Here is a 16,764-nt window from a genome sequence, read left to right on the forward strand (position 1 = left end):
CTAACACCTAATCTTGTGCTCTCTCTCCTTCCTCCTGATGAAATTTGAAAGTGAATGCATACCATATATATTTATTAGAACTGTAGAATTACATGCTTTTGCTGGAAGCCCTTGGCATGAACCCAGCGTCACTTTAAGAAATTTAAATGTATTGACAGCAGCAATAATGTTAATGGGGAAACAGCACCAAAAAATGTCTTACCGTACCCCGGCCATCTGCACTGGGATTCGAACAGTGCACTAAAAACAGATCAGTGAGAGTGCCACCAGATTAGACTCGGCAGGAAATTGCAAAGGTGAGACCCTTTCACAGGAGATACCTTGTCTCTTTCTGTATCTGTCTTGTTGTGGACTGTAAATCGAAACAGGGATGCACTGGGCCATCCCAGCAATGATGCTGTTTAAAGGAGAAAGCCATTCTATAAAATTATTCTTTGGAACTCCATTAAAAAAAAATGTATGGCAACACCATCTTCTGCTGAATTCAGTAGATGTTTCTGGAGTGTCTGTAAATTTCATTAGGGACATTGACAAGCTAGAAGGCAGCCAGGATGTTAAGGTGACTCAGAGCCTTGCCTGGGAAGATTGGTTGAAGGACCTGGGAGTATTTAGCTTAAAGTAGCCTTTGTGTTCAGCTGTCTAGATTGGTGTTGATTGTCCTTGGCTCTCGAAGACCAGTGACATCAGGAGGATGATGTTTTGACTTGCAAGTGAAGCAGACTTGTGAGGCAGAGCTGTGCAGAGTCATCAGCCTCACTCTGTCCTCCAGAGTCATCAGAGTCCAGTGGCAAGACATAGGTCAGGACAGCTGGAGATGGTCCTCAGATGCAGTGGAAGACCTTGGCCTTTGTAAGCTGAGGCCTTTCCCAGGTCTCAGTTTATCTGAGACAATACCCATGTGGTAGTTAAAGGCTAGGGAGGAAGTGAAGTAAAAGATGGTCTGCTTTGCCTTCACTAAAGAATCAGTCAAGGAGGGCTGACTGATGCAGCAAATGCTGGCTGTCCACTGGTTAGGGATTGTTTGTAGTGGAGGATTTACATCTTGGGTAGAGTTTAGACTAGATGACCTCCCAGGGTTTTCCTAACTCTGGAATTCTGTAAGCATCTGTAGGAATTATGAAAAGATGGCCAGCCATTTGGATGTGTCTATCCAATAATGCTGTTTACTCCTTCCACAACTCTGAGAAAACTTTCTGTCTTGAGAAGGAAGAGATGAAGTTTAAAAAGACATTTAGCTTGTCCTTTCCCAGCCACCTCCTGACCCCATCCATGACAGCTGGGCGGTTGGTTGGGATTGAGGTTAGGATTTTTCCTGACCAAAAGCCAACGTGTTGGCAAGTGCCAGCTTTGCCTGGGCAGCCCTTATTAACCCTCGATTCTGTCATCCTCCCAAGTGTGTTCCTTATCCATGCTGGTATAGCTTTGGCTTGGTTTGCCTATCTGCTGCTGTTGACATCATTGGCACTTGTATTTATCCTTGGCCCCTTCTGGCCACTGCTCCCACCTCATAAGACATTGCTGCTCTCAAGTCAGTGAATGTTATGCCTTTGGCTGAGTTTCTGAGTGATCCCTTCTAGCCTTTCTGATGTAACGTTTTGAAATAAAACTTGTGTAATTGGATGTCATGTCTTCTAGTAACCTGACTTCTTTTTTCCCTCCTGTTTAACAGCTGACCATCTTTGGGTCAAGGGTCAAAAGACCTGGCTTCTAATCATAACCCAGCCACACTTAAGAGCTAGGTGACCTTGGGCTCAAAATTTTGCCTGGGGTGAGGGAGGGTTAGGGTCTTAGTTTCCTCATCTTTAAAATGAAAGAGACTGAACTAGAGGGCCCCTGAGGGCTCTTGCAGCTCTGAATCTGTGACCCCAGAATATCAGAGCTTGCACTCTTATCACTGGACTACCCTGTCTGCAAGTCACTTATTTACCTCCACTGTGAGAAGAGGAAATTGGGCCCAGTAATCTTTAAGATCCTTTTCTGCTCTGCCATTCTGTGATTCTCAATTCTTGTTTTTGTTGTAAAGCAATAAACACAGACTGGTGTTTCCCCCAACTCTTCCTTTAGTGGAGGAGCTGTAAGTGATCTCAAATATTAGTTTATCTTTGCTAAAATATTTTGACTTGTCAAATTGAAGCCAAAATCATTTAAATGTGTGGTGTGTCGTTTGTTTTTTGTCTTTCATTTTTAAATACACTGTATTCAGGCAATCTTGGAAATGCCATGCTATGAATAATTAACTGATGAAAATTAATCATGAACTAGAACCATTGTTTCAGCCAACAGATCTTTTTAAAGAATAATTTAATACCCCCCACACACACTTTTTTAAAGACAAGAACACGAAATCCTATCTGTGGCCAATTATATCTTACTCTGCTGTGTATAAGGTCCTATACATCTTACTTGATTCTCACAGCAGCCTTTTGAGGTAGGCACTTTAGGTACTTATCCCCACTTTACACAGGAGGAAACTGAGATTCGGAGCTTAAGAGACTTGCCCCTGGACAGACATAGCTTGAAAGTAGGATTTGAAGCTAGGTCTGTCCTGACTCCAGCTTCAGGACTATTATACCATGTTGAATTCATCGTCCACTGATTCAAGTGAAACTGAGGGCTACAAAATAGAATTCTAGTCTTACCCCTGTCAGACCTGGAAAAGGTCTTTTTCGTCTCCGGACCTCAGTTTCCTCATGTGTAAAATGCAAGCATTAGACTAGATTCCCTTCGTAAAATGTCAGTTTCTGGAGGCTAGGGACTGTTTCATTTTCATCTCTGTATTTCCAGTACCCAACATATAGGATGATGGATTTAGATTTGGAAGTTAACCTTATAAATTGGATAGGCTTTAGACCCCCTTATTTTGCAGATGAGGAAACTGAGGCCAAGAGTTTTTATCTTTCCAAAGATCATACAGGTAGTAAGAAGCAGAGGAGAGATTTGAACCCAAATCCAGCATGCTTTCCACTGTACCACATTTATTTTCTGTGCTGGACATTTTATTCTGTGATTAACCTTTGAAAGCTGACCTCACGGTAGGACAGATCTAATCTCCCACCATGTTCCCATCCTGTATTTTCCCTGTCAGAAACAAAACCCTGAAGTGGGTGGACACGGTCCGGACTCCCAAAAGTAATTCCAAGTCCTTCAGACATAGAACAACGAAAATAACCTTTACAGATATGAAGGTCCTCAGTCACAGTAACTCACATATGGGATTCTGCTTATTTCCCCTGGCAGTCTTGGATCCAGTGAAGAGAAAGCTTAGTCACGTGGGAAGCCTGAATTCCCAAATCCATATGTGCAGGAGCCCATTTACAAAGCAAGTGCTGAGAAGGAAAGGAGTATATGTATGTCTATCTACACATATATTCTTTAGGGAAAAAACATGTACATATGTGTGTATGTGTATATTATATGTCATATTGTATTGCATATGTGTATGTATATATTTTATTATATATGTAATTGTATATATTGTACATATATGTTGTGTATAAATATATATTGTATATATTTACTATTTTTTATATATATAATATGACATAATTATGTGTGTGTTCAACACACTTATAAATAAGGTGACTCTCTTTTTTATTTGTTTGGTTTTTTGCTAGGCAGTGGGGTTAAGTGACTTGCCCAGGGTCATACAAGCTAGTAAGTGTCAAGTGTCTAGGCTAAATTTGAACTCGGGTCCTCCTGACTCCAGGGCCGGTGCTGTATCCACTGAGCCACCTAGCTGCCTCTGGTGACCCTCTTTTTACTGTGTTACTTTGTAAGACTGGTTATTACCACATTTCTTGCAGTAAATCCTACAATTTTACAAGAACAGAAACTATGGAAACAAAAAAGTCAGCTTCCCAAGGTTAACTTTTTTGTTTGCATTGTTATCTGTTCTTGTAAGATCCCACCTGATTTTACAAAGAAAAAGCAGGATTTTTATCCCATTGGGAAGATACTTTGAGCAGCCCTCTCTTGTAGCCTTTATAGTAATTCTCACTTTATCCTTTGTAGTTTAGATATTTGTTCATATTTCATACCACTCTACTAGATTATATGCTTCCTGGGGGCAAGAATGTATCTCCTTCATCTTTTAAGCATCCACCCACAGTCCCCAGCACGGGGCCTCCAAAGTCATAATTTTAACCGTGTAGGACGATCCTTGGTGAATGTTAGTTGAGTGAATCAGTGGATGGAAACTGGTTTTACTTTTAAAGTTCTGATCTGTGTTTTGTATCTGTTTTTTCCTTTTAAAGAGATGATGAAAGAAGAAATAGAAATATCCTTTGAAGACATTCTGGAAAAGGCCAAGGCAGGAGATCCCAAGGCACAGACAGAGGTAACTCCATTAGTTGTTTTGTTTTATTTGCAGTTTCAACATTTTAATTGTTTATATTATAAAAACAACAACAGAAAAAGGATGACATTTAGAAGAAGATTACTTGGCCCTTTCCCTTCTTCTCTCCTCCTAGTTGAAAATGCTCATCTCACTGAATGACCACTAGCATCCTCTTAGACTTGCACTCGGACTCAGCGCGTTCAAGCCTTGGCTCAGTCTTCCCGATGGTCTTGGCCAGGGATGGGAAACCTGCAGCCTCAAGGTCACATGTGGCCCCTCTAGGTCCTTAAGTGTAGCTCGCAGTGTTCTATGAGGTTTAGATTCAGTCAGAGGGCTGCACTTGAGGCCACAGGTTCCCCACCCCTGGTCTCGGCCTTTTCTGAGAACATCACTGTGTTGGCGCCCCTCAGCCAGAGCTTCCCCTCAGTGCCTTGTTTCCCTGTTGGCCTTCTTTTCACCATGTTACTTTGTGAGAGCGGTGCTTGCCACACTTCTTGCAGCAATTCCAGCCATTTTGTGGACATGTGCCATGTCACCTGTAGTGATATCAGCACAAAGAGAACTTATCCATTCTTAACATTCCTGTTGCTTCCTTTTTATAAGTTTATTCTTCTCTCAAATACCAAATATGGGAGAAAATACCATTGTTCTACTGTAGTGGGAATAGATAAAAAGCCAGATCATTGATATTGCCATTTCGATGAAAGGACAAGGGACTGATCATGCTGAAAGATGAATGCGAATTTGGGGCTGCCAAAGGGAAGGCCCTACAGGTAGGTGTGAGCTTGTTTATTATTTTGAGATGCTGTTGTCCCAGTAGAGTAAGACTGATGTTGGTGGCCTCTGATGTTGGCCGGCAACCTGTAATACAGTCGAAACTAAATTACTATCTAAAGTTTCCTTAGAATTACGTAAATTACTCTGTTCATACTCTAACTTGGACTGTACCAGAGGGTTCCAGGCTTTACTGAACTTACTTAATTATCCATCATGGTTCAGGCGACTGCCTACTGATTCTTGGAGCTTTTTCCTTCAATATCATTCATTCATTCACCAAACATTTATTAAACACCTACTACATGCAGAACACTGTACTAGGCTCTGAGAGGATACAGAACTGAAGACACATAGACTTCCAGTAGCTCAAGTCTTTTCTGTGTAAATTGGCTGAATATTAGTTGATTTCTGTTAGACCAATAATAAATTTGGAGTACCTTGTTCTTTTTCGAATTTAAAGAGTCGTAATGAAAAACCACTGAATGGCCTGGGTTCTCGTACTGGTTCTAGCAGCAGAGGAAGGTGGAAAAAGCACTGAATCTGGGGTCAGAGGACCTAGGCTCAGATCCAACCTGTGATGCATGCTACTTGTGGGTGACCTTAGGCAAGTCATTGTAATCCTTTTAGCTTCAATTTCCTCATCTGCAAAATGAGGACGGTGGCATCACTGTCTTGTCTCCAGCATTGCTCGTGGCCAAGCTCCCTTTTCCCTGATGGAATACAACTCTGTCATTTTCATGGGTTTGCTAGTGAAGGAAAAGAACATGGTACTCATGGGAAAACAAACGTGATTGAATGTAAGGGAAGGAAGGGAGTATTCAGAACTCTTTATAGAATTAAACATAATTTCTGATGATATTGGTTCTTCTCTATTTTCCAGGTAACCAAAAGGCAATTAGTTTTTGTTTTGTTTTTTTGCTTTTCCTATTTTATTTGCATAATGAGGCTTCACAGTACTGAGCTGGAAGGCCTAGCTTGAAATTCTAACTTACTCCTTCGTGCTCTTATGGCTTTGGACCAGTCAGTTCTGTTGCCTGGGCCTTAGCTATAAAATAAGGAGAGAAGGTTAGGAAGCTGATCCCTAAGTTCCTCTCCAGCTCTAGATCCCATGGTTTGGAGGAGCTTCAAGACAAATTACTGCCGTTCAAAACAGTTGGTGTCCTTTACTATACCTTCCCTTCAAAGGTGATGCCGACGCATTTAAAATCGGGCACCTGGTTAGTAAGGGGCCCAGAGCTGGGAAGAAGTGATGAGAATGTTGCAAAACCTTCATTAAAAGCCCTGCTTAGCTCCTTAAAGGCCCAGGAAACACATTTTGAGTAGGCTAACAAGCTGGACTCTGTGAAAGCAGATGGCGGGATTTATCATTTAAAAAAAAAGTGAATCTGCTTGTAAAAAAGTATAAATACTTAAGAGTATAGCTCCCACACTCTGACTTTCATTAGTCATTTTCACAGGGCACAAGCAGATGTGGCATAAGGGAGAATCTATGGTAATAACTTGGGGTGGGTTGATGAGGAGAAAAGCAAAAGTGTGTAGGCCCGGACTTGCTTTTAGCCTCAGAAGAGAGAATTAGATAACCGAGGTTCCCATTTATTATAAAATATTTGATTGACTCATTGAGGAAAAAGTGTGAAATTTTATCATATTTATACAGTCCTAAGGTTGCAGCATAAAAGCATGTATGGATTTTACCTGGACACGTATAGTTAGCATAGTGGACTTGGGTTTGAATCTTGCCTCTGACACATAATGACTGTGTGACCTTTGGCAAATCACTTGACCTCTCTGGTCCTTAGTTGTAAAATGAAAGACTTAAAAATCATTTCCAGCGCGCCTTCCAGCTTTTATTCTGTGATCCTATTTTTTGTTGTTCTGTCATTTCGGTCGTGTTTGACTCTTTGGGACCCCATTTGGGGTTTTCTTGGCAAAGATACTGGCGTGGTTTGTCATTTCCTTCTCTAGCTCATTTTACAATTGAGGAAACGGAGGCAAACAGAGTTAGGTGACTTGCTCAGGCTTCTACAGCTAGTGAGTGTCAGAGGCCAGATTTGAACTTACAAAGATGAGTCTTCCTGACTCCAGGTCTAGCACTCTATCCACTGTGCCTCTCTAAGATGAAGAGATTTGACTGTACGGTCTCCAAAGTCCTTTTCACTTTATGATACTCTCTTTTAATTTTTCTCAGACCTGGACTTTGAGGTCCCAGGAGATGGACAAAGTGAGCTATCAGAATTTCCGGCCAGTACTGAGATAGGCATTTGAACATTTCAGGATGAGAGCATGGGAGAATGACATTGGGGATGGGACATTCAGTGGGTGGAGAGAATCCAAGGGGCTAAAAGGATATTGAGTAGGGAGCAGCAGGAAGGAAGGGACAGGAGATTGGAATATGTGAAATGGGAATGGGAACAGGGACTTGGCAGGTGATTGGTCTCCAGAGGGGGTAAGGTGGTGGGCCAGAAAGATCACGGAAGTTGATGAGCTTGGTGTGTAAACCAGCTGAGGACTGTGTTAACTCAGGGGCTGGGTCTCATCTTCTGTTGGGTTCCTAGGTGGGGAAACACTATCTGAAATTAGCAGATGATGCGGATGAAGAACTCAATAACTGCAGTGCTGTTGACTGGCTAATTCTTGCTGCAAAGCAAGGCCGGCGAGAAGCTGTCAAGCTGCTACGTCGATGCCTAGCTGACAGAAGAGGTGAGTGTGGGGCACTTTATTTAAAAAGTATTGTGTGGACCTGGACAAAGATTTTTGTTTAATTTTAGAGAAGAAACTCCAACCAGATGCCCATAATTTATTGAAGTATTTTCCCCAGTATTTTCTTAATGTTATTGAAACTAAGTAAAAATATGGATGGTCTCTTAATAGTGTTCATCCAGTTGGTGGAAGGAGGGAGAAGTATTGGAGTAGGGGAGAGAAGGAGCTTATCTTTGCTCAGAGACATAAATCACCTTGGCCAAGGACTTTGAAACCAAATTGATGGAGTAATAAATTGTCAGCTCTTGTCTAATGACTTCCTGGCAGTGTGGGATAATGGTAGTTAATGTTCTTTGTTGTCTTTTTTTAGGCATCACTTTGGAAAATGAGCAGGAAGTGAAAAAATTGTCCTCAGAGACCGATTTAGAGAGGGCTGTGCGAAAAGCTGCCTTAGTCATGTATTGGAAACTCAACCCAAAGAAGAAAAAACAGGTGGCAGTTTCGGAGCTTCTAGAAAATGTTGGCCAAGTCAACGAACAAGGTAAATAGGTACCAGGAACGATTTGCTAAAGAAGACCAGCATCGTACACAGTAGTGGCTAAAGTATTGGGTTTCGAGTCAGAAAGACCTGGGTTCTAGTCCCAGCTTGGGCGGGTGAGTTCAGTTTTTGATAGCCATTTCCTCATATGTAAAATAGAGGTGGTAGTATTACCTACTTCAGCAGATTGTTCTGAGAGTCAGATACCCATGGGAAAGTGCTTTATAACATTAAATTATATGCTGTACATAGAAAGTTAAGGCTGGGAAGGATCTTAGAACAAAGAATGTCCTAAGATAGAGTTGGAGGTGAGGGTGGGGAAGGGACCTTAGAACACAGGATTTAGAGATTAAAAAAGAGAAGTTCTTTAGGTCATAGAATACGGACGAGGAGAGTCTTTAGAACCAGAATTTCAGAGGTGAGAGAGACCTTAGATCATAGAATTCAGAACTTGAAGGGTCCTAAGAACATAGAATTTCAGATCACATAGTATTAGAGTTGGGTGGGAGCTTAGAACATAGACTATCAAAACTGAGAAGGTCCTTGGGGGCAGCTAGGTGGTGCAGTGGATAGAGTGCCGGCCCTGAAGTCAGGAGGACCTGAGTTCAAATCCGGCCTCAGACCAAACACTTGACACTCACTAGCTGCGTGACCCTGGGCAAGTCACTTAACCCCAATTGCCTAAAACCAAAAAACAAACAAACAAAAAACCCAAGAAGGTCCTTAGAACATAGAATGTTGGAGCTGGAAAGGTCCTTAAAACATAGAATTCAGAGAAAGGGTCCTTAATAGATAGAATTTCAGAGTTAGGAGGGACATTAGATCACTGAGTTTTAGAGTTCAGTGGAGCCTTAGAACAGCTGAGAGGGTCCTTAAAATATGGATTTCAGAGCTCAAAAGAGCCTTAGAACATAGAATTTCAGAGAAACTTCAGAGAAACGTGGGAGAAAACCTCAAAACATGGAGATGAGTAGGACCTTAGAACTTGGAATGTCAGTGCTGGGAGGGACCCTGGAATTCATTTGATCCTGTATTTCTCTCTATCTGTCTATCTATCTACATCTAGATGCATAGATAGATAGATAGATAGATAGATATAGATATAGATACATACATATACATAAATACATATATATACACATACACACATATATATATACACACACATATATGTATGTATATATGTTGTGTGTGTATATATGTATCTATATATATCTGATACATGAATCCTTTCTGTAACAGACTGTATAAAATACATGCTCAAGATCCCATAATGCAAAAGGTTAAACAAGAAGTATTAATCTGTTATGTTATTAATAATCTCATCATATTACATTTATGTGATGCTTTACAGCTATAGGGCACCTTCCCTTCTGTCATCTCATGTGGCCCTCACATCGAAGTAGGGAGAATTATCCCCATCTTCAGAGGAAAACACCAAAGCTCTGAGGTTAACTTTGATTCTCTAAATGTTCGAGGAGTTCACAGGAAATCTAAATCGGAGTGGGTAGTCAGGGAGGTCTTCATGGAGAAGGGGAGGGATTTAGCTAGGCCTTACCTTGAACAGTGGGAGTTTTTATGGTAAGTGGAGGTAGGGACTTGGAGGCATGTTCCTGGTATTTTTGCTTCATAGAACTGCTTGCAGACCTTATCACTCAGATATTGGTTCACTGGATGACTGATTTTGACTTTCGATAAACTCTCATTGTATACAGATGGTGGAAAGCAGCCTGGCCCCATTCCAAAATCAATCCAGAAACAGAGAAGAATGCTGGAGCGGCTAGTCAGCAGTGAATGTAAGCATAGACTTCTTGGTTGCCCTCCCTCTTTTAATTTAAGCACCTCTTTTCTGCACAAGCGTGTACCCACAGACACACACAACTTCTCTTAGCTGTATGTCAGATTCACCAGATTTCGGGTCCCCTCATTGCATCTTCAGTCTCTGTAAGGAAGGCCTTGACATTTCATCCATTCTGATAATTTCCAGAGATGACTGAAGGATTGGTGGTGTTGTATATTTGGAATGATCCAGTTTATTTGTATTATCTGGGTCTTTGAAAAGAGCTAAATTCAAAAGCCCCTTCCAGTTCTGACCATCTTTCTTCTGAGGTCCCTTCCAGCTCTGACATTCCATGTTCTAAGATCTTTCCCAGCTCAAACTCAAATCTTCTGACTCCAAAGCCAATGAAGGCTCTTTATGTTATGCCACCCTTTAAAGAGAGATATTCAGGGAATCTAAAGCCCTTTGGAAACATGGTGACCTTTAAGTCATCTTAAAAGGAAAATTGTGTTCATGAGTGAGAACTCTGAAAAAAAGCCACAATCTGAAGATCCTGTGAATTTTTCATTAAAAATAATAATGATAATATAATAATAATACTTATATAGCACCTTAAGAGTTAGAAAGCAGTTTTCCTCATAACCTACTGAGGTGGGTAGTGTAATTATTCCCCTTCTATAGATAAAGAAATTAAGGGCCAGAGAGAGAAGAACTTAACTACTTGAGGCACATAGCTAGAAACAGAGTTGCAAGCCAAGTATCCTGACTCCGAGTACACTTTGGAGGAGTGAGGCTGATGACTGCAAGCTCTGCCTCACTTCAGTCCAGTTCACCAGCAAGTCAAGGCATCACCCTCATGATGTCATTGGTTCTCTTGGAGAACAAAGGACAAAAAACAGGAAGGGACCTCAGGGAGCATCTAATCCAGTCAATACCTTCTTCAGGCTGTCCTCTCTGCAACATACCTGGAAAACCTTAACTGCTTGAAAGCCTTCATTGGAGGAGCCCACTAACTCCTAAATCAGCTCAGATTTTACTGCTGATGAGCTCAGGGTAAGAAGCTTTTCTCTCTCTCAAGTTTTATCCATCAGTCCTGATTTCTACCCAGTGCTTCTTACTCTTCTCTCTGGGGGCGAACGGGGTTAGTGAAACCTCTCTTTTGTATGACAGACCCTCAAATACCCGTAGTTGTCATGTCCCTCCTAAGACTCTTTGGGCCTAATTGTGTCCTTGATTATTTGATCAGGTCCTCACACTGCATGGTATCTCCAGTGCTTTTATCTTCCTAGATACCATTCAGTATGAGGACCTGGCGAAACAACCAAGGATACGGTTGGTCAAGGGGCCAAATTGTCTTTCTAGAACTAAATACAATTTTCCAGATTGGTCTGACCAAGCCAGGAACATAGTGGAGGTCTCCTTTCATTCGGAACCCTGTGCCAGACTTAATACAGCTTAAGCAACTGTTGGATTTTCTTTCTCCCGTCGACATGGAATACTGTATTTGGAGTCAGGATACTTGGGTTGGAGTTCTGCTTCTGACATTTATTAGTTGTGTGGCCAGGGTGGATCACTCCATCTCTCTAGCCTTTAATTTCATTCTCTGTAAAGTGGGAATAACTGTATTACCCACCTCACCAGATTGTTATGAAGAAAGTGTTTTCTAACTCGTACAAGACTAAAGAAATATGATCAGGTAGTATCTTCATGAACAATCCATAGATAGTAGTCTTCTTTCATTATCCCCATAGATAGAAAAGAAGGATGAGACTTTGTGGAAAGAGAGATACAGTTCACAAGAGATCATTAAGCACAGTGCCTGGTACCTAGATGCTAATTGACTTAGCTGTGAAAGTTCTTTGTATCCAGAGAGCGCCACGATGAGTCTTATTCCTTTGGTATCTCTTAAATGCCCTTGCAAATAATTACAATATTACCTGCCTATCTCATTTTTCCTTCCCTCTTCTGAAGTGCCAAGGAGGTAAGATACATGCACTGATGACAACAGCTTAAATTTTACAAGGTGCCTCAAGATTTACAAACAACTTTCCTGAGACAGCATAGTGTAATATCAATGATGATGATGATAGCATTTATATAGCACTTTAAGGTTTGTAGAGTGCCTTACAAATATTATCTCATTTGATCCCCACAACAACCCTGGGCAGTAGGTACTGTTATTATCCCTATTTTATAGATGAGGAAACTGAGGCAAGCAGAAGTTAGGTGATTTATCCAAAGTCACATAGCAAATAAGTGTCTGAGACTGGCTTTGAATTCGCGTCTTCCCAACTCCAGGCCTATTGCTCTTTATCCTGAGCCATGGAGCGTTGGACTCAAAGTCAGGAAGACCAGGGTTCAAATCCTGCCTCTGAGACTTACTAGCTACATGACCTTCAGCAGGACATTTAACCGCTCTATGCCTCAGTTTCTTCCTTTAAAAAATGAGAGGATTGGACCAAATGACCTCTAAGGCCTCATCCAACTCTGAATCTATAATCAGTCCTGTGACGTGATCTTAACCACATCCCTGTGAAGTTATTGTACAATAACGTTATCCCCATCTCACACATTCAGAAACCGCTAGAAAAGGAGACACCTTGATTTTAATTCAGCACAAAAATGCTGAAGTTTTTATACTCACGATTAATTAGCATGATTAACTACTATGATTCATTTATTCTAGTGATTAATTAGTATTAGTAATGATTCATTAAGTTCATGTATACTAATGCCACGCTATTTTATTTTTTCCCGAGGGCAGGTTTAGGGAGGGGAGACCCTAGGGTGAGGCCACAGGCACAGAAAGGAGTCTGTCGTGGTTGGAAAGAACCCCTCCGACAGCTAGATGATGTCCGTGGTCCCTTCCAGCTCTGACATTCTCTCTAAATTGCACTGTTTTCCCTTTGTCCCCTGTGTGCTCCCTCACCAGAGCTTGGGGCTGGCAGCCTGGTTGCCTAACGCCTCTCTTGCCACTCTTTTCCTGCTCTTGGTCACTCCCCCTTGCCCCCCAAAACTACCCTTTCTCAGGAAGAAAGTCATCCTGCTCAGCAGGTTTCTGCAGCCTTGGTTCCTCTGGCCGGGAATTTTACTGCAGGTTGAAGTAGCCGCTGAAGTAACAGAATAGTAAATGAATCCACATGTTCCTGTGGGTAGGCATTGGTCCACCAGTCATCAAAAAATTGGGGGGGAAAAATCTCAGAAGAATAGAAACTAGAGAAAATTTTGAATATCAATTTTAAATTAAAAAAAATCATTTTGGTGTCAGGTTCCTAATGGCATTCAGAACAGAAAAGTTTCTGTAAGACAGAGTAGGAGGTTGTTAACTCTTCCTGACAACAGAATTGAGAGAGACAGTGGAGATTCCTGGAAATGATTCCTCCCATTCCATTCAGCCTTGACTTCCAAACAATAGGTGATTTGTATTTTGTTAATGGAGTCTCACGGGCAGCTCTTGCTGGACCTGCTACCAACTTGCAGTGTGACCCTGGGCAAGTCACTTCCCTTCTCCCTAAAGACAGCTAGATGCCGCAATGGTTAGAGCACTGACTGGACATGGAGTCGGGAAGCTCAAGTCTGGCTTCAGACACCAGCTGTGTGACTTTGGGCAAGTCACTTCCCTTCTCCCCGAAGAGAGCGAGGGGGCGCACTGGTTAGAGCACTGACTGGACATGGAGTCGGGAAGCTCAAGTCTGGTGTCAGACACCAGCTGTGTGACCTTGGGAAAGTCACTTCCCTTCTCCCCGAAGACAGCGAGGTGGCGCACTGGTTAGAGCACTGATTGGACATGGAGTCAGGAAGCTCAAGTCTGGTGTCAGACACCAGCTTCACCTCCGTCTCCTCAGTTTCTTCATCCGTAACATAGGGATCATAATAGCATCTCCTTCTCGGGGCTGGTGTGGGAATCAAATGAGAGAACATTTGTAAAGCATTCTTGAACCTTCATGTGCTATATAAAGGCTAGCTGTTGTTTTGTTCTTATTATCATCATCATCATCATTATTATTTCTCTGGTCCCAGTTTACTTCTTGCTTTAGGGTAGACATTCGCATCATTCTGTTGATTTCTAAGGTTCTTTCCATTCGGGAGTCTGATCACTTAGATAAAATAGTACCCTGTGCAGCTGCAGGGCTGCGCTACTTTTTGGAGTACTTTCAGAGTCTTGTTTCTTTGAGCTCATCATCCTCATCAGTATGGCTTCCCTACCAAGTGCAGGGTGCAGTACTAGATGCCAAGGGGGATAAGACTCACTACCTGACCTCTAAGAACTTATGGTTTAGCTAGGGAGACTTCGTGTATGCATGAACACACACACGCACACACATACATATACATACATGTGGGTTGGTGGGTGGCAGCCAGGTGGCCCAGTGGGTATTGTGCCACACCTAGTAGGAAGTCCCAAGTTCTGGCGCTCTGTCCACTGCACCACCTAGCTGCCCAATCACTTGCATACCTCCTGGTAGACAAAATGGCTGGACTGGTGGATGTATGAGCTGTTACCGCTGGTGGCCATGGTGTTCTTGCCCTTTCTATCACGCATTAAGGGTGTAACCTTAGCCTGGTACCTGGAGCTGATGGGCCTCCCCACTTACCATTCACTGCCTCCTTTGACGGGACCACAGCAGGATCCCAAAGCAGCTCCCGCCACCACGTGGCACAGAGGCAGTCATTAGTAAATCTCCATTTCACCTTCCCACGTGTCATTTTCTTTTCCCCATCTCTTCTTACAAAACTTTTGCCTCTCACTCTTCTCTGTGCGCTTTTCCCAGCCCCTTTTTAAAGTTTAGGTTCCAGCAAGCATTTATCATAATAACGGCAGCAGCTGATGCGGAGATAAGCTCTTCCAGTACCTTATCTCCCAGCATCCCCATGACAGCCTCTGTGGTAGAGACTAAAGGGATGACTGTCCTCCTTATAGGGTATAGGAAGCAGCCTCAGAGCTAGTAACTATTGGAGGCAGGACTCGACTCCCTGGCTGCAGGACCACGGCTCTCTCCAGTCCAGTTATCTCCATTCCCCTCCCCAGACGTTGTCTATGATGCTCCAGAAACCTTTTTGCCCTGGAAGCACATTAGATGGCAGTGTGGATAGAGTACTGGTCCTGGAGTCAGGAGGACCGAAGTTCAAATCCAGACTCAGATACTAGGTGTATGACTCTGGACAAGTCACTTAACCCCAATTGCCTCCCCCGCCCCCCCCAAAAAAAGAAGTTCCCCTCCATGCCTGTAGCCTCTGCCTCTGATGGTCTAGTTCTACCACTCTCCATTTTCAGGAGGATGCCCAGTCCGGCCACATCTTCATTTATCTTCAGGCTGCACGCCTTACCGTCCAGCTCTTGCTCCTCAGTGTCTCTGCTCTGGTACCTTCATCTCTTCCCTCGCCCCCACCCCAAACTTTTGCCTTCCTTTTATGTCTTGTCCTCTTCCATTAGACTGTAATCTCCATGAAGGCAGAAGACTTTTTTTCTGTTTGTATCTGTTTTACCAATGCTTAGCACATAGTAAGTGTTTAATAAATACTTGACTTGGCTTGACTCTTTCTGTGACACCATCCTTCATTTAAGCGTTTTGTTGTTTCTAGAGCACTGTTCTGAGTGCTAGGAGAGCCCCAAAGTTTAGAGGGGACCTAGTCCCTACCTGCATGGAGCTCACAAGCTAGGAGGGAAGATCAGCATGGACAGAAGTAATAATACGAAAGATCTCCTAAGTGCCAGCTGTGTGGAGAGGTGCAGACCAGGGACTGTGAGAAGGTCAGGGGCCTGCTTTCAACCTCAGATGTTCCCTTTCTGTTCTAGGGCTGGCTTGCCCATTGTTTCTATACAGGGGACACTTTGATTTATTTGCTTGTGTGGTCTTCTCTCCTAACCTAGCAAAGAACTACGTCGCCCTGGACGACTTTGTTGAAATAACCAAGAAGTACGCCAAGGGAATCGTCCCCAGCAGCCTTTTTCTGCAGGACAATGATGACGATGAGCTGGCAGGGAAGAGCCCGGAAGACCTCCCCTTGCGCCTGAAGGTCAGTGAGAACTTGGGTCCCCTCCCCACAAGGAAACGTCAGGCATGCTGATCTTCCTTCTTGTAAAATGAAGTGGGAGGGGGACAACTAGGTGGCACAGTGGATAGAGTGCCAGGCTTGGAGTCAGGAGGACCCGCGTTCAAATCTGGTCTCAGACACTTGACTGGTACTAGCTATAGAGGGCAGCTAGGTGGCACGGTGGATGAGCACTGGCCCTGAAGTCAGGAGGACCCAAGTTCAAATCCAGCCTCAGATCAAACACTTGACACTTACTAGCTGTGTGACCTTGGGCAAGTCATTTAACCCCAATTGCCAAAAACAAACAAACAAACAAAAAAAACCCAATAAAATGAAGGTGGTGGTGGTGGATGAGGTGACCTCACTGAGGCTCCAGAACTGTGACCCTTGTCGAAATAACCAAGAGGAAGGAGGGTCACTGGGTACATTTGCAACGTGGCTGCACGTGTGCCAATAGGGGCAGCTAGATGGCACAGTGGATAGACCTCTGGCTTTGGAGTCAGGAGGACTTGAGTTCAAATATGACCTCAGATATTTGACACTTACTAGCTCTGTGACCCTGGGCAAGTCACTTAACCCCTATTGCCTCACTAAAAA

The 16,764-nt window shown here is 43.0% G+C and overlaps 1 protein-coding gene across 1 annotated transcript in view; it reads left to right on the forward strand.

The window, feature by feature from the left end:
• Positions 1–16,764, forward strand: part of WFS1 (wolframin ER transmembrane glycoprotein) — a 53,864-nt gene that overhangs the window by 31,946 nt on the left and 5,154 nt on the right. The window contains 5 exon segments of the mRNA XM_078149025.1: positions 4,254–4,336; positions 7,669–7,813; positions 8,184–8,354; positions 10,067–10,147; positions 16,004–16,149. Of these exon segments, the coding sequence (XP_078005151.1) occupies positions 4,254–4,336; positions 7,669–7,813; positions 8,184–8,354; positions 10,067–10,147; positions 16,004–16,149 (626 nt within the window).

The sequence above is a fragment of the Phascolarctos cinereus genome, unplaced genomic scaffold, assembly GCF_003287225.1.
Source record: "Phascolarctos cinereus isolate Bilbo 61053 unplaced genomic scaffold, phaCin_HiC Scaffold_9;HRSCAF=440, whole genome shotgun sequence".
Taxonomy (NCBI): domain Eukaryota; kingdom Metazoa; phylum Chordata; class Mammalia; order Diprotodontia; family Phascolarctidae; genus Phascolarctos; species Phascolarctos cinereus.